The sequence below is a fragment of the Megascapheus bottae genome, chromosome 15 (assembly GCF_031878675.1).
Source record: "Megascapheus bottae isolate mThoBot1 chromosome 15, mThoBot2.hap1, whole genome shotgun sequence".
Taxonomy (NCBI): Eukaryota; Metazoa; Chordata; class Mammalia; order Rodentia; family Geomyidae; genus Megascapheus; species Megascapheus bottae.
In genome coordinates this window covers 42,852,858-42,879,064 of record NC_143523.1, presented here as the reverse complement: position 1 = coordinate 42,879,064, position 26,207 = coordinate 42,852,858, and the positions used below count along the sequence as shown (strand labels likewise).

The following is a 26,207-nucleotide window of genomic DNA, read 5'->3' as shown; positions in this document are numbered from 1 at the left end:
GGAGTGGGTAGAATTGAATTATGACGGCCTTCAAAAGCCTCACAAGCAAAACACAGGTGAAACACTGGCACTCAAGAAAAGTAAGCTAGGCAGACCGCATAGGAGCCTGCTTTATGCAAGTGCACAGGTATCACAGCATCAGGTTGGGATGCTAGCTTAATCTGTCACATTCTCATTTCCATGTACCCCTCTCCCAGCCATAATCCCACCATCCTATTTATTTTTGCCCAAGCCCTGTCTCTCACCCACCCATAGTTTACTATGAAACATCGTTTTCATCAGCACTGGAGTACCTTGTAAAGCCTTTTTTTTTTTTTTAATAGGCCTATAAGTAAGGAGCTATAGAAATGCAAAGCATGGGGCCCAGAGTTTGGCCTAGTGGTAGAGGGCTTGCCTAGCAAGCACAAAGCCCTGGGTTAGATATCTGAGCTACCACATACACAGAAAAAGCTGGAAGTGGTATTGTGGCTCAAGTGGTAGAACTCTAGCCTTGAGAAAGCTCAAGGACAGTGCTCAGGCTCTGAGTTTAAGCCCCAGGACTGGCAAAAAAAAAAAAAAGAGCAAAACATGACATAAATCATAATGGATATCCATGATTTTTTTCAGAGTCTTTCAATATAGCCCAGGCTAGCCTTGAATTTATGATGCTCTTAACTCAGCCTCTCTATGCTGGGATTATAGGTGTGTACCATCACATCTAGCTTAGCCACATTTTGTGGCTAAAAAAAAAATTTAATAGTAAATCTTATTGTCTGGCCAAAAGAATTAATGCGGCTTTCACTCTTATTAAAAAAAAAAAAAAGAGTGAGACTATAGGTGGCCCAAACCTATAACCTTAGCTACTTGAGGAGCAGAAATTAAGAGGATTGTAGTTCAGAGTCAGGAGCATAGCCTAGTGGTGGAGTGTTCCCCTAGCATGCATAAAGCCCTGGTTGAATTCCTTGGTACCACATACATAGATTCATAGAAAAGCTAGAAGTGGTGCTATGACTCAAGTGGCAGAGCACTAGCCTTGAGCAAAACATGTCAAAGAACAGTGCCTATGCCCTAAGTTCAAGCCCCAGGACTGGCAAAAAAAAGAAAGAAAGAAAGAAAGAAAAGAAAGAAAGAAAGAAAGAAAGAAAAAAGAGGATTGTGGTTCAAAGGCCAGCCCAGGCAAAGTTTGTGAGACCTCATCTCAGTCAATAAAACATTGGGCATGGTGATATGTACCTGTCATCCAGTGTCAAGTATCCTTTCCTTAATAACTCAGTGCCATTGGTTGACTTTATAATTTTATGTATTTTATGCATTTTAAAGCATTGTTTTGGGGGCTGGGAGCATGGCCTAGTGGTAGAGTGCCTAGCATGCATGAAGCCCTGGGTTTGATTCCTTAATACCACATACACAGCAAAAGCCAAAAGTGGTGCTGGGGCTTAAGTGATAGAGCACGAGCCTTGAGAAAGTCCAAGGACATTGTACAGGCCCTGAGTTCAAGCCTCAGGACTGGCAAAAAAGGGAAAAAAAAACATTATTTTTGAACCAGATCTAGATGTCTCACGTGTAATCATAGCTGTTCAGAAGGATGAAATCTGTGGCTCACAATTTGAAGTCAAATGGGGCAGACAAATATATGTGTACACATACACACATATATGTGTGTATGTATATATATATATATATATATATATATTGACAAAGTACCTCCTATAGGTTTTATGTCAGTGCTAAAGGGGTGTGTGTGTGTGATTGGCAGTTCCTGATCGAAGGGATGTTTCCATCTTATGCTTGTTTACCAGTTATATTGTATTACAGGTATTTGGCTTCCTAGATAACTGTGAGTTCTTGTGGGCAGAAGTAGTGTTATATTTTGGGGGGTTTACAATATCTGCATCAGGACTTCAATCTACTTGCAAATGGCTCAAGCTCTGTTGGTTGGGCATAAGCGTGGAGATTCAAAGGAAAGCGATAATTCACATGGTGCCTGCCTGAGCATTTCTTCAAGTGTTCTTCAGGGTTTTTTTTTGTAGCTATTAGATTTCAAAAACCATTTTGTAAAAATAGTCTTGATATAAATTCATCATATAAATTCAGTTTTTCTCATTCTTCTTACTAGAAAACATTGTTTTCATCAGCACTGGAGTTTGGTACTGTCTAGCTAGATATGTTTGGTACTGTCAAGTTAGACACAAGAATCCTCAGATTTACTGAGTGTAACATACAGATGATCATATTTATGTGGCATACAGGGGTAAATTTGAGGGTGTGGGGGCATCTTATATGGGACTTGGTGAAAAGAGTCATAAGTATACCCAAAGTATCAAGTGAAAAGAAAGCTAACATTCCATTTATATAACATTATAAATATTATAAAAAATGTTTTTAAGAGGAAAAATCCAGCTTACCTGTTGTATGGTTGCTGGTATGGCCTAGTAAACCTTGAGGAGAGGGGGGCAGGCCATGGCCCCAGGTGTTGTGGGGCTGTCTGGCCTGGGTAAACACAGGACGGTACCTGCGCTCTCTGGACTCCCCGTTCTGATTCAAGGATTCTATGATGCCATCAATTGCTTAGAATGAGCAAGGTTGCCAAGGTACTGGAAGGTTCCTTTTCCTACCAAGACGTCAGAGTTTGGGGAGAAGCAAGCTGGACAAATGCTAATGTACCGAATGTGCTGAGAGCCCAGGCGAGCTTGGTGGCACAACATCCTGAACCTCCAGGCCAAAACATCTGTTCCAGAAAATGGTACCGATCCAGGAATACAAAGACAGACGCTGGAGGTGGGTGTCCTGCCCAGTAATAAATGTCTGGAGAAAGACAGTAAGGACAGCCAGGTTTCCATTAATCAGGTGAAAGAGTTCTAGAGCAAAGTCTAAATTCAAAATATAAAAGACTAAATTTAATAAACCCACATCACCCTTCATCAGAGAAGTATAGACTTAAAGTACAAAAAGGTTAATGTCAGTAAATCTAGGACTTACCCACAGCGAAATCACCACACACGTTTGTTAAATGTTTAAATGCTTCCCTGGGACCTCTCAGCTCTCCCCTCCACCACACAGTCTCTCACTGTCTGGTACTCTGTTTCCTCCTCCATTCTGTCTGAACACACTGTTTCAGCACATAGTGTCATTCAGTCCTGGAGCCATCTTTTCATGAAGAGCTAGCCAGAACCTCAGTGTAGCTGAAACTGTATGCAACTAAATACGTAAACTCAGCTGGGGCCGGGCTAATGGGGAGGCTGAGATCTGAGGATCAAGGTTCAAAGCCAGCCCAGGCACAGAAGGACCAGAGACACTTATCTCCAATTAACCTCTTGAAAATGAGAAATGGGGCTTAGCTCAGGGGTATGGTGGTAGCCTTGGGCTGAAGAGCTCAGGGACAGTGCCCAGTCCTAGGATTAGGGCAGTAGCCTTGCGCTGAAGAGTTTAGGGATAGCGTCCAGGCAGAGTTCAAGCCCCATAACCCACACAAAAAAATAAATAAAGTCAAATGGCCACCAGTAGCCCACACCTATAATCCTAGCTACTCAGGAAGCTAAGATGAAAGGATTGCGGTTTGAAGCCAGCCTGAGCAGGAAAGTCTATGAGACTCTTATCACTAATTAATCATCAAAAAGCAGGAAGTGGAGCTGTAGCTCCAGTGGTAGAGCATTAGCATTGAAACAAGCTCAGGGACAGCACTCAGGCCTGAGTTCAAGCCCCAGGACCAGCACCCCAAAATTATATATATATATAATATATATATGCATACACATATATATGTAAAGTCAATATAGACCATGTGCAATATTATGTCATTTTCTAGGATGTTGTTCTCTAGTTTTTTAGAGGAGAGGTCCTCAGGAAGCTTTATTTTGTCATCACGCCTCTTTCCAAAAAAGTAGTAAGAATGACACAGTGTTGAGTTCACTCAAGCAAAAGAAACATGCCTAAGAAAGTGTACAACCTCCTGGGCTCACATAGCTATGCGAGAAGTTAGAAAGTCAAAGTAATGCCTAGCATGCATGAAGACCCAGGTTCAATTCCTCATTACCACATAAATAGAAAAAGCTGGAGGTGCTGCTATGGCTCAAGTGGTAGAGCTCTAGCCTTGAGAAAGCCCAAGGACAGTACTCAGGACCTGAGTTCAAGCTCCAGGACCGGCAAAAAATAAATAAATAAGGATGAAAAGAGGGGAGAGGGAACGTCCACTAGAGAAAGGACAAGGACACGCCAAATCCATGTAGCTCTGAAGGGAAGAAGGTACACAAATGTTGTGTATGAGTGAGATCCAATTTAGGGAGACAGTGAAGCTAAGAACTTAGGAGAACTTCCAGTCACTTCCAGGTATTCATAAGCAATAGTTGTAAGATCTGGTGGCAAATGTCTCTGGAAGTAGCCATTCAAATCATAACTGGGTAATGTGTTAAGTGCTATGGAGTTCTCGCTGTTGGTAAGAAGTGTAGATGAAAGGGGTCCTCAAACTCCTTCTGATGCGGTGGGCCCTTGATTCTACCAGCAAGTCATAGAGATAATGAGTGGGCCTCTCAGAAGAAAGATCAACACTTCATTTCTTGGAAACCACGTATGTTTTATTCATTTACTGGATTTCATATACCTAAGAGTTCTTGGTACTACCAACAAGACCCGCAGCAGAGACCACACTGCACACACATACACGGAGCCATGGTGCCTTGAGGCTCACCCCACCCAGGAGGCGGGAGAAGATTCACAAGGCTCCATGACAGACAATTGGCCATTCTGAATCACAGAGCTGACCACTCTGTAGTCTTTGTTCTTGCTTCACATTTGAAACCAACATGGCAAGTTAAGATGAGCTTAGAAGAAATCTTCTAGTATGGAGCATGAGTCTTCCTCCCTCTCATCTTATCATATGCAGAAGGCCCAGGCTACCACCAGAGACAGCATAAGCATCTCAAGGAGGAACTCAGCCAGCCAGCCAGGTACATGGGCAGATTCTATGTATGCTTCCAGTCCACAGGACCCAAAGTTGCATTGAAATAACTGCTCGGGGCTCAATTGAAAAGTTTGCTAACAAGGGCTCTTTTGGACCAGACACTGATTTTCACAAGGTAGCCATAGAGATGTCATTCGGTGCCACTGCACAACCAGTAACAAGATGCTAGTAAGCGCACCCAAGAATCTGGGTTTTCTTTTGACCATGGAGAAGAGGAAGTCAGCCACAGGCTGCTGGCTGGTTCCTGACCAACTCCTCCTCTGGAGGAAGGGCTGGTGAGCATCCAAGGCATATTGGGCCAGAGGGGGATCCCTAGGACTCCTTGTGAGCCTGCTGTAATCGTTTGGCCACTGCGGTGATCAGAGCTGCCCCCTTTCCACTGCCATCTTCTGACAACATGAATGCCACATCACACTTAGGGGCTAATTCTTTCACCATCTCCTGCAGCACCCGGGAGAAGCTGTGAAAAGAGAAATGTCATCAGCCCTTGCCCAAGAGATCAGCAGATTACAAATTAATTTCCTCTGTCCTGATCTTAGTTGCAAAGCATCCACCAAAGAAAAGAAGAAAGAAAGAAAGAAAGAAAGAAAGAAAGAAAGAAAGAAAGAAAGAAAGAAAGAAAGAAAGAAAGAAAGGAAAGAAAGAGAAAGGAAGCCGGGCAGGCAAGCAAGCAAGCAAGCCAGGCAGGCGCGGTGGCTCACACCTGTAATCCTAGCTACTCAGGAGGCTGGGATCAAGGTTCAAAGCCAGCCTGGGAACTAAAGTCCATGATACTCTTATCTCCAATTAACCACTAGAAAACCACAAGTGGCACTGTGGCTCAAGGGTATGGCAGTAGCCTTGAGCTGAAGTGCTCAGGGACAGTGCTCAGGCCTGGAGTCCAAGCTCCATGAACAACAACAATAACAAAAATCTCCACAAGGACTCACTATGTAGTTCTGGCTGTCTTCACACTTGGAATCCTTCTATCTCAATCCCCAAGTGCTGGAATTACAGGCATGTACTACCAAGCCTAATGGAAAATATCTACTCTTTTACCACTAAGCATCATTGTTAGCAGTGGGTTCAGATGATAGGTTAAGGAATTTTCCTTATTCCAGTTGCTTTGATCATAAAAGGGGATGGATCTTATCAAGTTGTGTCTGTGCTATTGAAACGGTCATGTATGTGGTCAAACCTACCTCTCAATCAAGGGAAAGGTAAATAAGAATCAGGCCAAAATGTGTGCCCCCCCCCCCCGCATCTCCAGGGAAAACCCAGAGAACAGACCACCAGCCATCAGTACTAGAAAAAAGGATTAAGAGTTCAGCATGACCGGGAAGGTTATGAGCTTGTTAATACATTTACTTTTTACCAAAAGAAAACATGAAACATTGAATTAAAAAAATAACTTTCCTGGGCCAGGAGCATAGCCTAGTGAAAAGTGCTCACCTAGCATGCACCAAGACCTAGGTTCAATTCACTGGTACCACCTATACAGAAAAAAGCCAGACTGGCACTGTGGCTCAAGTGGCAGAGTGCTAGCCTTGAGCAAAAAGTGTCCAAGGACAGTCAGCCGGGAGTTTGGCCTAGTGGTTAAAGTGCTTGCCTAGCATGCATGAAGACCCGGGTTCGATTCCTCGGTACCACATATAGAAAACAAAAAGCCAGAAGTGGTGCTGAGGCTCAAGTGGTAGAGCTCTAGCCTTGAGAAAGTCCAAGGACAGTGCCCAGGCCCTGAGTCAAGCCCCAGGACTGGCAAAAACAAACAAAAATAACAAAAACAAAACAAAACAAACCAGCTTTCCTGCCAAGCACCAGTGAGCTAGTGGCTTCATACATATAAATCTAGCTATTTAGGAGGCTCACAGTTCAAAGCCTGCCCTGGGCAGATTAATCCTCAAGACTCATAGCTCCAATTAACCAGCAAAAAACTAGAAGTTGAGATATGTTTCAAGCATCAGCTGTAAGCAAAAATGCTGAGCAAGAGCTCAAAGCCTTGAGTTCAAGCCCAAGGACAAGCATAAAACTCGAACACTGTGTTCTAGAATCTAGGTGGTAGAGACTGGCACTGCTGACCGTGAAGACCTGAGGAGTCTGGGGGTCTGTAGAGGTGAACCCACATTCCCACGTGGTACTTTCCACTCTGTTTACAGGTACTCACTGAGGGTGGAGCTTGTATAGAGTGCCATCCACACCCACGGTGATCTTCAAGTGTTCCAGGCCCTGGTCTTCTCTCCTTTTCTCCACAATGGCGGCTAGACCTGCACCACAGAGCTGGGCTGCCCGCCGGGACACAGCCCCACACACCTCCTTTACCACAATGCTGTCTTCACATGTGCTATCCAGGCCCAGCTGCTGCAGGATCCTCCTGACCTGGAGAAGAGCCAGCCGATCGCTGTGGGCAAGCAGGGTGGGATGTCAACGACTGCTTCCTGGCGTCCCACAGCTGCTCACTGTGGCCCAAGAGGCAGAGTGCCAGCCTTGAGCAAAAAAGCTGAGCAACAGTATGAGGCCCTGAACTCAAACCCTAGTGCTGGTACATGAGAGAGACAGAGACACGGAGGGAAAGGGAGAGAGAACAAAAATGTGAGAGAACAAGAACTATGAAAGACATATGGTCAGGTAGGGATAAAGCAGGTAGTATAACCAGAGCATCAATCACTGCGATCCAGTGATTTCTTCCTCCAAGTAGGCAGGATGAATACAAGCTCAGCTGCATAGAGAAGTTATTGTGAAAATATTTAATGCCATAGAAAATGATCAGGACATAGAGGGGGAAATAGATGATATAAACTACATACTATTTTATCTCAGACTTAGTGTATTTGTTTTCTTTTTCTTTTTTGTCCTCAGAAAAAAAATGGGAGAACAGTTATTCAGATGTTAGTAGGTTTATAAGTAGTTATTTTCTTTCTTTTGCTTATCTGATTTTTAACTTTCTGAAGTGTATGTGTGTGTTTAGGGTAAATAAAAAGAAAATCTGCAGGTTCTTCCTGCTTTCTTTCTGGTTTGTTATTTAGTGTCTAGTTCCTCCCTTGATACCAGGGAAACTCTGGAGAGTAACCAGCAATTATTTATCTTATAAAGAAGTAAACAGAGACCAGAGAGAAAGCCACCTGCCTCAGGTCCCACAACACAGATAGGTCAAGATCTGAAGCATACACTCAGGCTCGGACTGTAAATTCTAGGCCCTTTCCCTGAGAACTGTTTCCAGCAGGTGGGCAGTGGGCCACTGTGAGCAGAGCACCTGAGATATGAGTCTCACGGACTTTCTTGCCCAAGCTGACATGGAATCTCCATCCTCACACCTCAGTCTCCTAAGTAGCTAGGATTAGAGGCATGAGGTACTGGCACCTAGCCAGATTGAGATTTGCACATGGAAACATCCAGGCAGTCAAGCTCTATAGCTCAAATGGTAGAACATTGACCTCAAGGACAGCACCCAGGCCCTGAGTTCAAGCCTCAGGACTAGCACCAAAAACAAACCTCAAATCTTCCTGATGTTGACACAACACATCCCATTCAGAGTGCCTCCCACCAAGCAGGTAAACTGATCACACATCACCTTTCAATCTGGGACAGAAATTTCGTTTCGAAGATGCCCCTGGTCCGGAGACGCTCTGAAATCTGCCCTCGGAAGAGGAGACCCTGCTTGGTCAGGTCAATCAGGATTTGCCGTACAATCTCCCCCAGGTACATTCCACTGGTCATTTTCTCATATCTGGGAGAAGAGGGATGAATAAGGCTGGTGAAGGCCTGGGAAACCTGTTTCTGCAGGCCAGTAGGGCCAAGTGTGGAGGGCATGTCTCTGGTAAGTCACAACAACATGGCAAAAATTAGCCTCCCGCCATCCCCTTTCTAGAACACAGCCTACTTACCAGGCAGCCAAGCCTTAAAATGATTAAAGGCCGGGACTGAAATGTGGCCTAGTGGTAGAAAGCTTACCTAGTATGCACAAACACCCAATTTTGTTTCCTTGGTACCACATATATAAAAAAAAAAAGCCTGAAGTAGTACGGTGGCTCAAGTAAAGCTCTAGCCTTGAGAAAGCCCAAGGACAGTGCTCAGGCCCTGAGTTCAAGGCCCAGGACTGACAAAAAAAAAATTGGTTGAAGACCTTAACCCCTAACCCAATCTATGAAAAGCCCATGGAAAGATCTTACTAGGTCACACAACTCTTGGTGCTCCATGACACCCAGCCAGTGAAGAGATATTCTAACAGCTCTGCTTCCTTCTAGAACCACCATTTTTTCTTATAAAGCCTGGTAATAATTAGAAAAAGGGATCCTCCCCCACTTCCTGTCTCCAATCAGAAACTTCATAATTCATTTTCATTCCAGGAAGACACTTCACCGACCTCTGATGCAGACATGTAAGTATACAAAGCTATCATGTCCACGGGGTGAAGATGACACCCCCTCCCCAGGCCTGGAGAAATTACTCGCTGCAGAACCTGTGTAAACACATCCTCCCTTCTCACCTCTGCTTGCCAGGATTCAGGGACCCCTCATCCACCTCCTTGTCATATTGGGTCCGGATGTGATCCATGCAGCCATTGTCTCCGAATCCTCCCCACTCTGTGTTGATGCACATCTTCCCTTCATCCCCTTCCACCAGCTCGATGTTCCGCATCTCCTCCATGTAGCACAGGTTACTTCCTGTCCCTGGAAGGAATAATCAAGGTACTTCAGGCCCCACAAGACAGCACGAGGTCTGAGGGAGGCAGCAGAGCCCAGGGAAGGAGAGTTGAGGCTTGGACTCTGAGCATCAAAAATAACAGGACATGAAAATAACAGGGTTTTATTTCTTTGTTTTTGTTTTGTTTTGGTCTGTTCATTTCTCTGTCTTTGGGAAGGAAAAGGACACAGAAATAGAGGGGCAAAAGAGTAAACAAATGCAGCAGCGGTACTCAACATTTGAAAATGAACTATACAACTTGTGGGTGGGGATGGGAAGCAAAAACTGGAAGAGAATGAGAAGGCAGCAGTGACACTGTCCAAAAAGAAACGTACTCTTAACCTGACTTATGTAACTGTAACCCCCTCTGTACATCACTTTTATAACAATAAAAATTTTTTAAAGGATTGAGGCTTAGAGTGAGACTCAGCTGAACAATATTCCAGCTTTACTCAGCTGATGAGCCTTAAGTAACTATCTTATCTTTGTTTGTGCCTATCAAAAAGGAAATGATGCCTGCCAAGGGTTTGTCATAAAGTAAAAATGAAGCATTTGTAGGCTTTCTCCACATGGTAAGTGTCCAGTGAACAATACCTCTCATCTTTATCGTCACCATAGTCCAATGATGAAGACATGCCAAGCTTCTGAAGAGACACAGACTTGGCAGGCAGAGCTGGAAGGGACCATGAGAAATCCTCTAATCTTAGATCAGCAAACATTTGGCATCCATTCGCCACTCCTCCCTTGCTCATGATCTGACCAATTCTCAACACAGTGTTTCAGACAACTATCAGGCCTAGTGACACAGGCCTCTCCCGACTTCCAGAGCTGGCCCAACCCTTCCCACAGATGAGGAACTTCAAGTCAGACAAAATAAGCAGCTTCCTAAGTCCAAAAGCAGATAGGAGTCCAAGTGAGCTGGAGCCTAGCTCAATGTCCATTATGATTCATACTCAAGAAGTACCACTAACACCCTGGGAAATGCTACCAGATTTTACCACTCTGCGACTTTGCCTGCCACCTGGAAGGCCTTTCCTCTTCATCTCTTCCTGCTCAAATCCCAAGCTCCCAGCCTCTTAGGAAGACTCACCCTTCTAGAACCCAATCTTGGTCTTGCTTAGCACAACTTCTTCCAAAAGCCCTTGAAAGGCCTGCAATGCCTTGAGCCTTTCCCTTCCCCTCTTATAAGATTACTTCCAGCTCTTCCCCTTCCCAGACAAACAGAAGGCAGAAGGCAGGTAAGCAGAGGAGGTGCATACTGGAGGCAGAGTGAGAACCTAGCTTGGTCAGCCCTGGGCCAACATGACAACTGTGCCCTCCTTCCTGACAGCTGGCCCCATGGCCATAGTTGGAATATCTCATCTTTCTCTACCATCTCCTTTTTTTGTGTGGGTCATGGGGTTTGAACTCCAGGCCTGGGTGCTGTCCCTGAGCTCTTCAGCTTACCACCCTACCCCTGAGCCACAGCCCCACTTCCCATTTTCTAGTGATTAACTGGAGATAAGAGTCTCAGGTTCTTTTGTGCCCCGCTGGCTTTTGAACCTTGATCCTTGGATCTCAGCCTCCTGAGTAGCTAGGATTACGGTCGTGAGCCGTTGTACCCAGCTTGTCATCTATTCTCAAAGATAAAAAAAGGATGACTGTGGCTCAGAACCCTTAAGGGAGAATGATATTAAGGAGAGATGTAGGAATGAAGTAACCTGAATCCCAGTCTTAATGAAGGCCATTTCTGCCTTAGAGCCTCTAAGTGATAGATCAATGACCCCTACCACTTTGAGACTCAAAGTAACATAAAACAGAATAGGAGTAGGCCATCAGGGCACAACCGAGTGCTTACCTGCAATCAAGCCAATCTCACAGTTAGGATCTTCATAGCCACAGGTCATCATGGTCCCCACTGTGTCATTCACCACTGCAACAATGTCCAGGTCAAACTCCTGCAAAGGAAGCAGCCTTACCGGAAGCAGACTGCTCAGGGGCCTGTGAGCCCAAGGCAGCTGAAGCCTGTGTCCCAGGTGACATGGGATGGTAGAGGAGAAGGGTGTGGGGAAAGGGGTGAGTCAAGCACAAGCCTCAACATCATGTCCTACATTTCTCCTCTTGATGGCCTCCCTGAGCATGTCCACCACGTCTTCCCCCTCACAGTCAGTGGCTTTGAAGCCTTTGGTCCATCCTATGAGTGTTCCCTGAAAGAAAGGAGGGGGCCATTCACTCAAGCAGTCATTCACAAGATGTGCATGGTGCATCTTCCCCATCTAGAAGGCCACTAGATGTCCTTGCTAGTCCTTGCATGCATTTTGCAGTCCTAACCCAGTGAAGAGGAAACACAGAGATGAATGGCCAGACAAGGGCCACTGCCAAGTGCTTCATAGTCTTCAAGGGTCAGGTGTTAACTTCTGAGGCACACTGTTACCACACAGAATCAAAGCCTGTGTCAGCCTGATCCCACTTCTAACAGCCTACTCCAGGTGGAGATGCCATCCAAGGTAAAGTTACAAGATGCAGGCCAAGGCTTGGCTCTTCAGTGAATACCAGTCATACTCACATTCCAACAGTGGCAAGGAGACCGCTCATCCCATACAGAACATAAAAAAAATCTTTTTCAAATTGATTTATTTATTGTATCTATGTGGTACCAAGGAATCAAACCCAGGGCCTCATGCATGCCATACAAGCACTTTACCATGAGTGCTTAATACAGCCACAAAACGCATGCAGTGGGAGAAGGCTGGGCAGAAAGAACAGAGCTCACTATACACGGTTAAGTGAAAGCTCACTAGACAAATGCACACCATGAGTTATTCAGTTTGTTGTTTGTGTGTATTCCAGTCCTGGGGCTTGAACTCAGGGTCTGAGCATTGTCTCTGAACTCTTTGGCTCAAAGCTGGCACTCTACCTCTTGAGCCACAGTTCCACTTCTGGCTTTTTGGTGGTTAATTGGAGATAAGCGTTTTTTGGAATTTCCTTCCCAAGCTGGCTTTGAACCATGATCCTCAGATCTCAACCTCCCAAGTAGTTAAGATTATGAATGTGAGCCACCAACACCTGGCTCCTATTAGTTTTTTAAAAAATATATACATACTTGAACCTGGAATACCATTTATAGCAAGAGGCTTGAATGTTGTGCTTTTAAAAAAGATGTGTGCCAGTCTGGGGCTTGAACTGTCCCTGAGGATAATTTTTCTTTTTGATCAAGGCTGGCATTCTACCATTTGAGCCACAACTCTTCTGGATTTTTAGTTGTTTCTTAGAAACAAGATTCTCATGGAGCTTCCTTGACTTTGAATCTTGATCCTCAAATCTTAACCTCCTAAGTAGCTGGGATTACAAGCATGAGCCAGCTGCATGTGGCTCTGAGTGTCTATATTCTTTAACTTTTCTAAAATTAACATGTTTAATTTTTTGTCAGTCATAGGGCTTGAACTCTGGGCCTGGATGCTGTCCCTGAGCACTTCGGCTCAAGGCTATCACCCTACCCCTGGAGCTACAGCACCACTTCTGGTTTTCTAGTGGTTAACTGGAGATGAGTTTCACAGTCTTTAGTGCTCAGACTGGCTTTGAACCTTGATCCTCAGATCTGAGCCTCCTGAGTAGCTAGGATTATAGTTGTGAGCCACTGAACCCAGCTCATGTTTAATTTTTTTACAACTCTGAGAAAGTAGTGCTTTGAAACTGCCAGCAAATCTGATGGCAGCTCCCAAACCCTGTGATTACATGACTTCTCCCCTAAGACCCTCAGCCAACAATCTTGTTTCCTCCTCAGCACCATCCTTGGGATCCTGGACCCCCTTGTTCCTTTCCTGGATATCTGTGTAGATATGCTAGATAGATATAGATATGATATATATATTATATATAGAGAGAGAAGTAGAGAGATGTTCTCAACTGAAACCCCTTCTTACACATTGTAGCTACAGAAAAATAAATACCAATTTTATATTTCTTTTTGCCTCCACACCAAAGATGGCCTTGCCTGCAGCTTCCCACCTTCTTCAGTGTGCTTTCATAGGCTTGTCAGTGATGTCAGAAGAGACATCTCCCCTGGGTGAGAGGCTCAGCTCTGTCCTACCCCATAGAGACCATCCATCATTCAGCACCATGGACAGCTGCTCACAGTGCTCCTCCCCGCCAAGCATTAATGTTTTTTGGTGGGTCATGGGAGCTGGAACTCTGGGCCTGGGCGTTGTCCCTGAGCTCTTCAGCTCAAGGCTACCACCTTACCCCTTGAGCCTCATTCCTACTTCCTGTTTTCTAGAGGTTAATTGGAGATAAGAGTCTCAGGTCCTTTTGTGCCGGGGCTGGCTTTGAACCTTGATCCTCAGACCTCAGTTTCCTGTGTAGCTAGGATTACAGGTGTGAGCCATTGCATTAATTTTTAGTTACCCCAGTGACACAAGGCATTAGTCTAAAAAATTTATTAAAAGAGAAAGTTAAAAAATTTTACCTGGATACTTATGAGGCTAAGATCTAATGATCATGGTTAATAACCAGACCAGGTAGGGAAAGTCTGTGAGGCGCCTAACTCCTATTAATTACAAAAAAAAAGCCAGATGAATAGTTATGGTTGAAGTGGTAGATTGCTAACCTTGAGCAAAAAGCTAAGGACCTGAGTATGAATTCCAATATCAGAAAAAACAATGGAACTTAGAAATGTTAGCTGGGCACTGGTGGTTCACGCCTGTAATCCTAGCTACTCAGGAGGCTGAGATCTGAGGATCATGGTTCAAGGCCAGCCTGGGTACAAAAAGTCCATAGAATTTTTTTGTGTGGGGGTCATGGGGCTTGCACTTGACCTGGGTGCTGTCCCTGGGCTCTTCAGCTCAAGGCTACTGCCCTACCCTTGAGCCAAATCCCACTTCCCCTTTTCTAGAGGTTAATTGGAAATAAGAGTGTCAGGTCTAGGGACAGCACCTAGAATTCAAGAAAACAAAAGGAAGAAGAGAGAAGGGAGGAAGGAAGGAAGGAAGGAAGGAAGGAAGGAAGGAAGGAAGGAAGGAAGGAAGGAAGGAAGGAAGGGAAGGAAATGAAGAAAAAGAAAGCGAACAGTGCCACAGAGGAACATGGAGTGTCCCCGGTGAAGGAGGAAAGCTTTGGGGTTGGCTTTGAGCCTGGCAAAGTGTCTTACCTTGTCGATGCTCATCTGCCTGCACGGAAAGGAAAAGGTGAAGCCCAAAGGTAGCTGGGCTCCCTTGAGGCCCATGTAGTCCAGAAAGTCAGCAATGCACTGCACGATGTGGTCAAAGAGCTGTCAAGAGAGAGAATGGCATTCATACAAGGCAGGCACTGCTGAGGGCGGGTGGCTGGTGCCCCAGAGCACAATGGCCTTGCCTGGCACTCACCTCTTCCCCAGTGCCCTGCATGATCTCCAGGGGGATGGCGAAGATCTTGTTGTACATGCGCACTGACCTCCGCCCACTTCTGATCTTCACCAGGAGGACCCGGAAGTTAGTTCCCCCCAAGTCCAGGGCAAGAAACTTGCCTTTCTCTGTGGTGGAGAGAGGAGGCTGCATTGTACAGCAGACACTGAGCAGGTGCAAGCCCTGTAGACTCAAAGCTTTCCTTCTAGGGCCCCTACATGAGAGAGAGGGGCTTCAGGCCCTGGGTTGGTATCTTAAGCTAGTCTGTCAGCCTGCGCTTCCCCTGTGGCAAAGTTCAGGTCCAGGTGGCACTATGGAAAGAGCCCTGGACCAGAGAGAGGTGAAAGACCTGGCAGGTCTGAGCACTGGCTTCTCATCTTCAGGTCTACAAGCCACAGCTGCAGAGAAACTGGCAAAGCACATGCCAACACCAGTTCTCCTGGGGCCTCTGGGATAATTCAGGGTGGGCCACCCTCACTGACAGGAGCTCAGGGTGTTCTCTTGTCTGAACAGCTTAGGGAAGCCCTCCTCACAAGCATGAAGCAACTCTTCTTGCTCTGCTTTTCCCTGGTCCCCTGCCGCTGCCAAAAAAATATAACGAGTTCTATCACTATGGGGCCATACAGCATTCTCTCTCCTCCCTCCCGACTTCTCTCTACGCCAAGGCACACAGGTTCAGAAAAACTAAACTTCTACCTCATATTCCCTTCCCTTCCTTCACAGATTTGAATTCACTCTAAACACTGAATTGTATTTAGTCTTTTTTTGTTTTGGTCTTCTCTTTTTTCGTACCCCAAAAAGAACCCAGGATGTTGCCAGGATGTTGGCAAGGGCTTTGTCAACAAACCACATCCCAGCCCTGCTCTTTTGTTTTGTTGGAGCCTTTTGTTGTTATTGTGTTTTGTTTTATTTCATTTTGTTTGAGACAATGTTTCATGTTGTAGCCTAGGTTGACCTGAAACTCAGGTACCTCCAAAATTCACCCAATCCATCCATTCTCAACTGATTTAAGGGTTTGGTTTTGAGGGGTATTTTTGGGGGGTGTTTATTTTGTGATATTATTAGGGCCTAGAGTCCTGTTCCTTAGTTTATTCACTTAAGGCTAGTGCTCTACCACTTGAGTCATAGCCTCACTTTCAGCATTTTGGTGATTGAGGTAACTACAATCCTAAGGTCTCAGGCTCTTTTTTTTTTTTTTTTTTTTTTTGCCAGTCCTGGGCTTGAGCTCAGGGCCTGAGCACTGTCCTTGGGTTTTCTCAAGGCTAGAGCTCTACCACTTGAGCTTCAGCACCACTTCCGGCTTTTTTCTATGTATGTGGTACCGAGGAATTGAACCCGGGTCTTCATGCATGCTAGGTAAGCGCTTTAACCACTAGGCCAAACTCCCGGCCCTGGTCTCAGGCTCTTGAGTAGCTCAAATTACAGGTGTGAGCCACTGGAGCCCAGCAGTTTGGAGGAGTTTCGAGGGGAGCTGTATGTGACCATTCAGAGAAGGGGCTGTGACCCCACCTGTGCCATCAGGCATCCCGCAGACGTAGGTGGGCAGCATCTTGACCGTGGCCAGGGCATGGGTCTTCTTCTTCAGTCCATACTCTAGCTCAGCCCGCATCCCGTCCTGCACGCCAGCAAGCTGCTCACGGGTCAGCTGGAACAAAGCCAGCACCTTGTCGATTTGCTTCCGCTGGGCTTGCACGCGGGAAGCCACCGCTGTCACCATCGCGGCTCCCTTGGTACTGCCACTCTCTGACAGGAGGAAACGGACGTCACAGTTTGGGACCAGCCTCCTCACCACCTTGTGCAGACGTTTGGGGTACCTAAAGGTAGTGGGGAAGGAAAATGCTGAGCAGTCACGAAGGCCAGGTCTGGCCAGTGGGAACAGACACAAGAGGAGGGAACCAGTCCAGGGCATTGTGCCAGGCCAGGGCTCAACCCTTTATTAGCCAGATGCTACTGGGGTGGGGGTGGGGGTGAGTGGGGTGGTGTATGAGTGTGTGTGTGTGTGTGTGTGTGTGTGTGTGTGTGTGTGTGTGTGTATGGAAAGATCACTTGGAAGTGCCCATTTGATTAGCCAATATTTCATTCAAGGCAGGTCCTCCATGTGTGGTATGCTGACCGGATATTATCTGGTCAATGGAAAGGATTTTTCACAGCTCTTTCTAGGGTACGTCTAGGGTACATCCCAAGAAGCATTCACTCTATATTTCTGAGAGGTTCTCATTTCTGTGTCTTCTTACCAGGTTACTTCATACAAGCTGTACCTTACCTTATAATAGTCTTACCAAATACTCAGTATTTAATAAATAATACAGTGATAAATGGATGGGGCAATGCATACATCCATACATGAATGAATACATGAAAGGATGGATAGATGGACATACATATAGATGGATGGATGGATGGATGGATGGATGGATGGATGGATGGGTACGCATATGCATGGATGTATACCAAGATGAACGGATGCATGGATGGGTGGGTGGATGAATGTACAGATGGATGGCTTTCCTAGTTAGGCAATGGCTTTCTTTTTTATCTGGTCCTGGGACTTGAGCTCTGGGTCTGGGCTCTGTCCCTGAGCTTCTTTTGCTCAAGGCTAATTCTCTACCACTTGAGCCACAGCACTACTTCTGGTTTTTTGTGAATAGATAAGAGTCTCATGGACTTGTGGGGTACAGTTCAAAGCCAGCCTGTGAGACTCTTATGTCCAATTAACCACCAGAAAACCAGAAGTGGTGCTGTGACTCAAGGGGTAAGTCAGTAGCCTTGAGCTAAAGAGCTCAGGGACAACACCTAGGCCCAGAATTCAAGTCACATGACCAACAAAAAAAAAGTCTCATGGACTTTCCTGCCCAGGCTGTTTCGAATTGAGATCCTCATTTCTCAGCCTCCTGAGTAGCTAGGATTACAGGTGTGAGCCACCAGTAACCAGCTTATGCATGACTTTAGCAAAATATTTCTTTTAAGTGTTTCCCAGCTGGGAGAAAGCAAGGGAAAGGGCTGACATTGTCCAAGAAGAAATGTGCTTATTACCTGACTTATGTAATGGTAACTCCTTTGCACATCACCTTTATACTAACAAAAACAGTAAAATTAGGCCAGGAGCATGGTAGAGTGTTTGCCAAGAAGGCACAAAGACCTGGGTTCAATTCCTTGGTACCACATACATAGAAAAAGCCAGAATTTGTTCTGTGGCTCAAGTGGTAGAGCACCAGCCTTGAGAAAGCCCAAGGATAGTGCTCAGGCCCTGTGTTGGCAAAAAAAAAAAATAAAAAGTGTTTTCCCAAAGAAATGTAGCCAACTAGATGAAAATGCTCCGAATCGATTGTTGCTCTTCTTACCTCAGAATGATTTGAGTTAGTTTAAGCTGCTCAGATAAGCAGGACAGACCAGAGCACATAGCAGGCTCTGCTCTGAGGGCAGCAGGTTGTGGGGTATGGATAGGAGTTGGCACTCACTGGGGGTGTATCTTGTAGACAGTGCCATCCATGCCCACGGTGGTCCTGAGTCTTGCCAGCTTCTTGTTTTCCCGGAGGCGTGTCAGGATGGCTGCCAGGGCGGCCGCACAGAGATTAGCCGAGCGGAAAGAGACGATGGTGCAGACATGCTGCACTGCAATGCAATCAGCCTCAGAGGGGTCCAGGCCCAAATCCACCAAAATCTCCCTTGTATTAGCCAGGCCTTCTTTATACCTAGTCAGGAAACAGGATGAGAAGATCATACTTTGCCAGACTAGAGGCTTCACCCTGGAGGAACCAGATCTTCTTCTGCCCCTCAGGACTGTGCAAATCAATAGGCTGGTTCACTGATGATGATGATGATGATGATGATGATGATGATGATGATGATGATGATGATGATAGTAATAACTAAAGTGGCTTCTATTTACCAGGCAACCATTATGTGCCAGGTCCTTGTCTAAGGATTTTATATCTATTAACTCATCTAATTCTCATAATAGTCATTGAAGGAATACTGTCATTACAAAATGACAGTATGAGGCCGGGAGTTTCGCCTAGTGGTAGAGTGCTTGCCTGGCATGGGCAAAGACCCAGGTTCGATTCCTCAGTACCATATACATAGAAAAAAAAAAACAAAAACCCAGAAGTGGTGATGAGGCTCAAATGATAGAGCTCTAGCCTTGAAAAAGTCCAAGGACAGTGCTCAGACCCTGAACTCAAGCCCAAGACTGCAAAAAAAAAAAATGACAGTATGACAGTGTGCATATGAATGATGTGAGGCACAGAAAAGGTATGTAACTTGTTCCTTGCCATACAGTAAGTGCTAGAACCAAGCTTTGAACTCAGGAGATTAGACTGTAGAACCTACACTTTTTAAATCACCGAATGCTATGCTGTCATTTGCAGAAACTCTATTGTGGGGTCAGACTCACACACTGAGCTCAGACTCTGCACTGACTAGAAAGAACAGAACAATGTCAGGGCTTGTCAGTCTGAGGAGTTAGGCGCCAAGTTGACTGAGCTAGCCCCTTCACCAGCCAGCTCTCCACTGCAGGGATCCAGATGTGGAGCTCATATCACCAGGTCCAAAGCCGGCCTTACTGGCAGCAGATGGAAAGGACTCTTTCTGTATCAAGAGTTCTTAGCATTTAGTGTCTTACACTAGAATCCTAACTACGCAAGAGGATTGAGAATCACATTTTAGAGCTAATCCGGCAGACAAACCTGAGGGACTCTTATCTCCAATTAATCTACAATAAGCTGGAAGTGGAGGTGTGGCTCAAGTGGTTGAGCCACCATCCTTGAGCAATAAAGCTAAGTCAGAACATGAGAACTTCCGTTAAAGTTCCAATATTGGCGTACACACACACACACACACACACACACACACACACACACACACACACAGAGCTCTTAGCTTGGGTCTCATATATAGGCTTTGCAGGAGGCAAGAATATCCTCACAATGTAGTAAACCTATACATAAATGTGCACTCGAGGGCTAATGCATCTGAAATGTAAATCCAATTCTCAAATGGATCCAACATTCCAAAAACTTTCCTAGTTCCTCTCAAGGGAAGAAGAAGGAAGCAAGACATGGAAAAAAGGTGGTCCTCTGACAGCCGAGTCCCTGGCTGATAAAGACAGCTATAACCTGGCAACTGAGTCACGGAAGAAACTGCGATCCATCCAAACCTGTGCCCAGACCTGAGCCCTGCTGTGAATGAGGGACATCTTCTATTCACCCACCACCTGGGCACCCTACCCTCTGTCATCTATTTCCCCAGCCCTCTGCAAAGGTGAGGCAGTGGGGAACATGACAGGTGGCTTACTTCTCCATGGCAGCCACGTGCTGTGTTTCTATCTTGCCCTTCGTGTGGAGAGCAGAGGATTTCTCACCACCAAACAGCAAACCAGCTTTGGCCATCTTCAGCAAGATGATTCTGACGAGTTCCCCCAGGTAGAGACCACTGATCATCTTCTCAAACCTGCAAGTCAGTGAACACATCAGTGGAAGCAATGCTTTGGGCTACAGAGCATCACTTCCCAAAGTCCAGGAGTCTGCACCCAAGGTCAAGGATATGTGCAGGGCAGGAGCCCTAGGGACTGAGAGTCTTCAAAGCAGTCAAGGCTCAGGGATGACCTTGGAAGAAGAGGAGCGCCTCGCTGTGCTGGACCATCAGGAGAGGGAGGGTTAGGATTCCTTCCTGCTCGAGAAGCACTGGACTCCAAACCCCCTCACCCACTGAGGGACTTTGGGAATCAGGAACTTTAATGTCACAGGCCTCAGGTACCTTCTTACAAATCAGTCAGCTATGGCTTGGCAAGTCAAGACACAGACACAGATGCTTCCTACATGAACCTTCTGTACAAGAGACTAGAGATGCTGCTATGGGTTGGATCTGGAGTGCCCCTCAAAGTCCCATGTGTGGATGTCTGGTCCTCAGCACTACTAGGAGATCATGGCATCCTTATGGGCCCAGTGAACGATCTTCCAGTCACTGGGACAGTATCCTTCAAGGGGATATTGGTTATTTCTTGTTTTTTCCTTCTTTTTTAATCCAAGACTGATACTTGAACTCTATATCTGATGTTTCTGCACATTGCCTGGTGCCCTACCACCTGGACCATGTCTCCAACCCCTTTTGAGGAGATAATGGGACTTCATCCCTTGCCTCTTGCTCTGTCTCTTTTTGAATCCAGCTATGAGATAATCAGGCTTCCTATAGCACATACTACTGCCATGGCTCACCACGACCCAGAAGCAACAGAACTGATGGAACGTGAACTATGAGCTAAAATAAACCTTTATTGTCATAAGTTGATTACCTCAGGTATTTGTTACAGGAACAGCAAGCTGCCTTCTTGCCACTCTTGTCTCTTCTGTGGCCAATCACTTACAGCCCCAAGAAGTCACAGCCATGTCATTTGGCTTCCAGCCTTATCTCTAATGCTTTGACTGCACGTACACACTTAGGAATATAGACTGGATTAAAGTTAGGGTTAGGACCTAGGGGATAGCTTTCCATTTCCTTAGCTCCCCTGTCAATGCAAGCCTTGTCTTACAAACTCGTGGGACAGCTGGCTTCTCATGACCAGAGTCCTCTCCCTGAGACAAAGAGGACCCACTGCTGATTCCAGGATTAGAGCAAGAGGGACTCACAATTGCTTCCCTGGATTGAGTGAACCAAGGTCCAGCTCCCTGTCAAACTCAGTGCGGATGTCTTCCAGGGACCCGTCGTCCCCGAAGGCCCCCCACTCCGTATTGATGCACATCCTGCCCTCGTCGCCTTCCACCAGGTCGATGCGGCTCATATCCTCCATGTAGCAGGCGTTGGTGCCAGTGCCTGGAAGAGAGATGAGAGAATGAACGGGCAAAGAAGAAAGGGTAGCTGGGCAAAACAAAGGAAACTTGGGCATTCTCCTTAAGATCATGCACAAAGTGCCATTCACTCACCCCTGGGGAATGTTTCTCGTGGAAGAAAGTAGCTTTGGCAAGATGGAGCCATAAGGAAGGAGCTCTCATGTCCTGTGTATGCTTCTCAGAGTGTTAGTTAGTGGTTTGCTACTGTGAATGCAGTTGATTGGGAGGCAGGTCCTGATTAATATGTATGAGAGCAGTCCCCACCCACTTACAAGAGGAGGAGGAGGAGGAGGAGGAGGAGGAGGAGGAGGAGGAGGAGGAGGAGGAGTTAAGCTAACCTTGTAAATACAGAAACCAAACCCTTGCCAATCTAGAATAATATTTATTTATTTTGACCAGTCCTGGGGTTTGAACTCCGGGCCCGGGTACTATTCCTGAGCTTCTTTTGCTCAAGGCTAGCACTCTACCACTTGTGCTACAGCATCACTTCTGGTTTTTTCTGAGTGGTTTGTAGGAAAGAAGAGCCTCAGGGACTTTTCTGCCCCAGCTGGCTTAAAACCACCGTCTTCAACCTCCTGAGTAGCTAAAATTATAGGTGTGAGCCACCAGCTCCCAGTACCAGAGTGATTGTTAATCTTTACTTAAAGCTATTTATATACCTCTCTGTTTGATATTTAAAATATTATTAGCCAAGCACCAGTAGCTCATGCCTAACTCTGAATTCTACATCTAAAGCAAGAGATTTTTTTTTTGCCAGTCTTGGGCTTTAGCTCAGGGCCTGAGCACTGTCCTTTGACTTTCTCAAGGTTAGAGCTCTACCACTTGAGCCTCAGCACCACTTCTAGCTTTTTTCTATGCATGTGGTACTAAGGACTCAAACCTGGGTCTTCATGCATGCTAGGCAAGCACTCTACCACTAGGCCAAACTCCCGGACCTGCAAGAGAATTTTTTATGCCTCAATAAAGCTGTTTTAACTTTTTTGTATATATACCATTTCTGAGACTTGAATTCAGGCCCTGGATGTTTTCCCTAGACTTTTTTGCTCAAGGCTACACTTGAGCCACAGAACCACTAATGGCTTTTTAGGTGCTTAACTAAAGAGTCTCACAGACTTTCCTGCTTAGGTTGACCTCAAATTGTGATCCTCAGATCTCAGCCATCCAAGTAGCTAGGATTACAAGTATAAGCTACCAGTGCCCGATTAAACATTTATTTTAATGTGTTATCCTAGTTGCTATTTTAATCTGAGTTCTTAAAATGCTAATATGAAAAATGAAATGTCAAGAAGCAAGGTATATGGGGATGGGAGAGAAAAACTTGGAAGCTGGGTGTGGTAGCTCAAGCCTGTAATCCTACCTACTCAGGAGGCTGAGATCTGAGGATCATGGTTCAGAGCCAGCCCAGGGAAGAAAGTCTGTGAGACTCTTCTCTCCAATTAACCACCAGAAAACCAGAAGTGGCACTGTGGCTCAAGGGGTAGGGCAGTAGCCTTGAGCTGAAGAGCTCAGAGACAGAGCCCAGGCCCAGAGTTCAAGCCCCAAGATCAACAAAAAAAATTAAAAAACAAAAAACTGGGAGAGAGTTAAGCAAGGAAAGGAGTGACACTGCCCCCAAAAGAAAGTAGCCCATCTGCATATTGCCTTCTTAATAACAATAAAAATATGTAGCTAGATGCCATGAGCAGCAAGTGTGTGACCCAGTGTGTGGCGAGGGGCTCCTGGTGGCGGGAGGATACCTCAGGAGAGTCCTGCTGCTCAAGTACTCTTTAAGGGAGCAGCAGCAAAATCAGGTCAATCTGGCCTTATTGTTTCTCTAGCTGCCACCTCCCTGACCCTAGCCCAGGTCCTTCTGAATATGCCCTCTTGAGCATCACTCTGCTTGAACACCCCAGCCTCATTGCCAGTTCAGAGACTAGAGCTTTCCTCTTTGCCAGGGACTCTCCCTTCCATTTCTGAATGGTTCTCTTATCTTGTCACTGAGGTCCTTGGCTGGATGTCCCCCACACAGCAGCCCTCTCTGCGCCCCTCCCGCTCTCTTGCCACATAGTACACTGACCACCCCCATGTGTGTTTCTTAGCTTAGGTATTCTTGGCTCCTCTAAACTGTGTGCCCCAGAAGCACACATAGGTGTTCTAAACCCAGCACAGGGCCCAACATACCACTGGCATTCCCAAGACACTCAGTGAATGAATGAATGAATGAATGAATGAATGAAGAGTACATGAACTTTCTGTCTCTATGAGCTGCTTCTCCTTACATAGACAGCTTCTGTGCCCTTCCCACTTACTCAGAGTTTGCTGAAACTAAGACTTGGCAGCCCATGCCCACCTCCAGAACACAAGCCCAGCCACTTACCAACGATGACACCGACTTCGCAGTAGGGATCGTCGTAGGCACACGTCATCATGGTCCCCACTGTGTCATTGACCAGGGCCAGAATGTCCACGTCCAGATCCTGCTGAACACAAGGCCCAGAGGGCATCAGATCTGGGAGGAAGATGGGCTCCCCTCTGCCTTCCCCTCAGAGGACGTGAACGCAATGGAGGCACCAGCTGACACATCAGTAAACGTTGTGTGCTGAGCCAGGCTGGAAGAAACAGGCCTTTGCCAGGGTCTAGGGGAGCCTAGGAGGGGACCCCATGCTCCTGAATCAAGGGTGGCAGGCTGTGTGAGAGGAAATTGGGGACAACCTATCAGGAAAACTACACTTCTCAGTCTGCCCCTTGGCTGCAGCCCAGCCCAGTGGCAAAGGGCTTGCCCAGCATTTCAGAGGCCCTGGGCTCTATCCTCAGCTCTTTGGAGGTAATGAGCAATTTCCCCAGCAAGGAGCAAATGTTACTTTGTTAATTATTCAGATTATTCTAAAATACGTTCAACAAATAGAGGTATTCAATGAATAGCGAGTAGAAAATGGAATAGTGGGCAAAACTATAAAGGAAATGATCAGCCCAGCACAGTGGCTCACGCCTGTAATCCTACCTACTCAGGAGGCTGAGATCTGAGGATCAAGATTCAAAGCCAGCCTGGGCACTAACGTTCATGAGACTCTTATCTCCAATTGACCACTAGAAAACCGGAAGTGACGCTGTGGCTCAAGGAGTAGGGCAGTAGCCTTGAGCTGAAGAGCTCAGAGACAATGCCCAGGCCTAGGGGTAGAAGGGTAGCCTTGAGATGAAGAGCTCAGGAACAGTTCCGTGGCCCAGGAGTGTGGCCTAGTGGTAGAGTGCTCAACTAGCATGCACAAAGCCCTGAGTTTGAGATTTCTTGATACCACATACTCAGGAAAGGAAAACAAAACAAAACAAAACAAGTAGTGCTATGGCTCAAATGGCAGAGCACTAGCCTTGAGCAAAAAGCATCCAAGGACAGTGTCAAACCCAGGATTCAAGCTCCAGGACTGGCAAAAAAGGAAAAAGAAAAAAGGAATTGATCAGCCAGGCACTAGTGGCTCACACTGGCGATCCTAGCTATTCTGGAGGCTGAGATCTGAGGACCATGGTTTAAAGCCAGCCTGGGCAGGAAAGTACCTGAGACTCTTATCTTCAATTAACTACCAGAAAACCAGGAGTGGAGCTAAGGTAGAGTGCTCGCCTTGAACAAAAGAGCTCAGGGACAGTGCCCTGTGTTCAAGCCCCATGACTGACAATATAAACAAAAAGGTCTCTTAAGTGTCAGAGAGGAGGGGTGGAAGCACTGCCCATTTCAGAATAGCCCCCATGAAGGGCTGTGGTGAGGGTGGGTACCTTTCCATGTGATGGAGCCAGCCCCGCAACCAAAGACTGATGGCTGCCCTTACCTAAACTGTTGGCACCTGTGCTACATGAGACCTTAGCCCACCCCTGGTTCTTCTTCTAGGCAGATAGGCAAAAGACTAGGAGTGGCCTTGTGCCAAAATGAATCACTCACCTTATGCTTTTTCATGGCATTGGTCAGACGGCTCACGACATCAGTGTCCTGAACTCCCCGTGCCTTGAACTTCTTAGTCCAGGAAAGCAGAACACCCTGGGGGAAGAGTTCACAGTCCAAATGAAGGGGCTGACTGATGGGACATAGAGCCAAAATGTCACAGAGAGCGGAAAACCTATGGGCTTCTCTCTAACCAAGGCTGCCCAATTATTTTCCACTGTGTTCTTTTCCCCGGTTGTTTTGACAAATATTATTTTATATGATCAGATGATCATAGACATTGTGCCTTTGTGTTCCTCTTCTAGGAATATCCTCTTTTGGTCTCACTGTGTGTGAATGTCTAGAATCCTGTATGGTTTACCTTGCTCACATATATATTAGATCTAGCTTCCTCATGTGAGAGTTCATTGTGCTTGTTTGTTTGTTTTTTTGTTTGAACTTTGACTTTTGTTTATTCCACTGGTTCTCCAAGTGTTCATTGTGTTTTTAAATGACACATAATAATTGAATGTATGTATGGAATA

The 26,207-nt window shown here is 46.1% G+C and overlaps 2 protein-coding genes across 9 annotated transcripts in view; both read right to left on the bottom strand.

The window, feature by feature from the left end:
- LOC150054226 (hexokinase-1) overlaps positions 1-2,511 on the bottom strand; it is a 78,708-nt gene extending 76,197 nt beyond the window's left edge. Inside the window, exon 1 of the mRNA XM_090346465.1 lies at positions 2,385-2,511. The gene's annotated coding sequence lies outside the window, so the exon portion shown is untranslated. The remainder of the gene's footprint in view (positions 1-2,384) is intronic.
- Positions 2,512-4,572: 2,061 nt separating this feature from the next.
- LOC150054225 (hexokinase HKDC1) overlaps positions 4,573-26,207 on the bottom strand; it is a 36,804-nt gene continuing 15,169 nt past the window's right edge. For 3 of the 8 annotated variants that reach the window (XM_090346961.1, XM_090346964.1, XM_090346968.1), the window contains 14 exons: positions 25,684-25,779; positions 24,133-24,232; positions 21,576-21,759; positions 20,245-20,400; positions 18,411-18,644; positions 16,462-16,766; positions 14,935-15,080; positions 14,721-14,840; positions 11,686-11,781; positions 11,433-11,532; positions 9,399-9,582; positions 8,484-8,639; positions 7,080-7,313; positions 4,573-5,396 (listed from right to left, as the gene is read on the bottom strand). In XM_090346961.1, coding sequence (XP_090203087.1) covers positions 5,249-5,396; positions 7,080-7,313; positions 8,484-8,639; positions 9,399-9,582; positions 11,433-11,532; positions 11,686-11,781; positions 14,721-14,840; positions 14,935-15,080; positions 16,462-16,766; positions 18,411-18,644; positions 20,245-20,400; positions 21,576-21,759; positions 24,133-24,232; positions 25,684-25,779 — 2,259 coding nt within the window. In that variant the 3' untranslated portion in view covers positions 4,573-5,248. Of the gene's footprint in view, positions 5,397-7,079; positions 7,314-8,483; positions 8,640-9,398; positions 9,583-11,432; positions 11,533-11,685; positions 11,782-14,720; positions 14,841-14,934; positions 15,081-16,461; positions 16,767-18,410; positions 18,645-20,244; positions 20,401-21,575; positions 21,760-24,132; positions 24,236-25,683; positions 25,780-26,207 lie in introns of all 8 variants that reach the window. The other 5 variants (XM_090346963.1, XM_090346966.1, XM_090346960.1 and 2 more) reach the window with 4 other exon arrangements.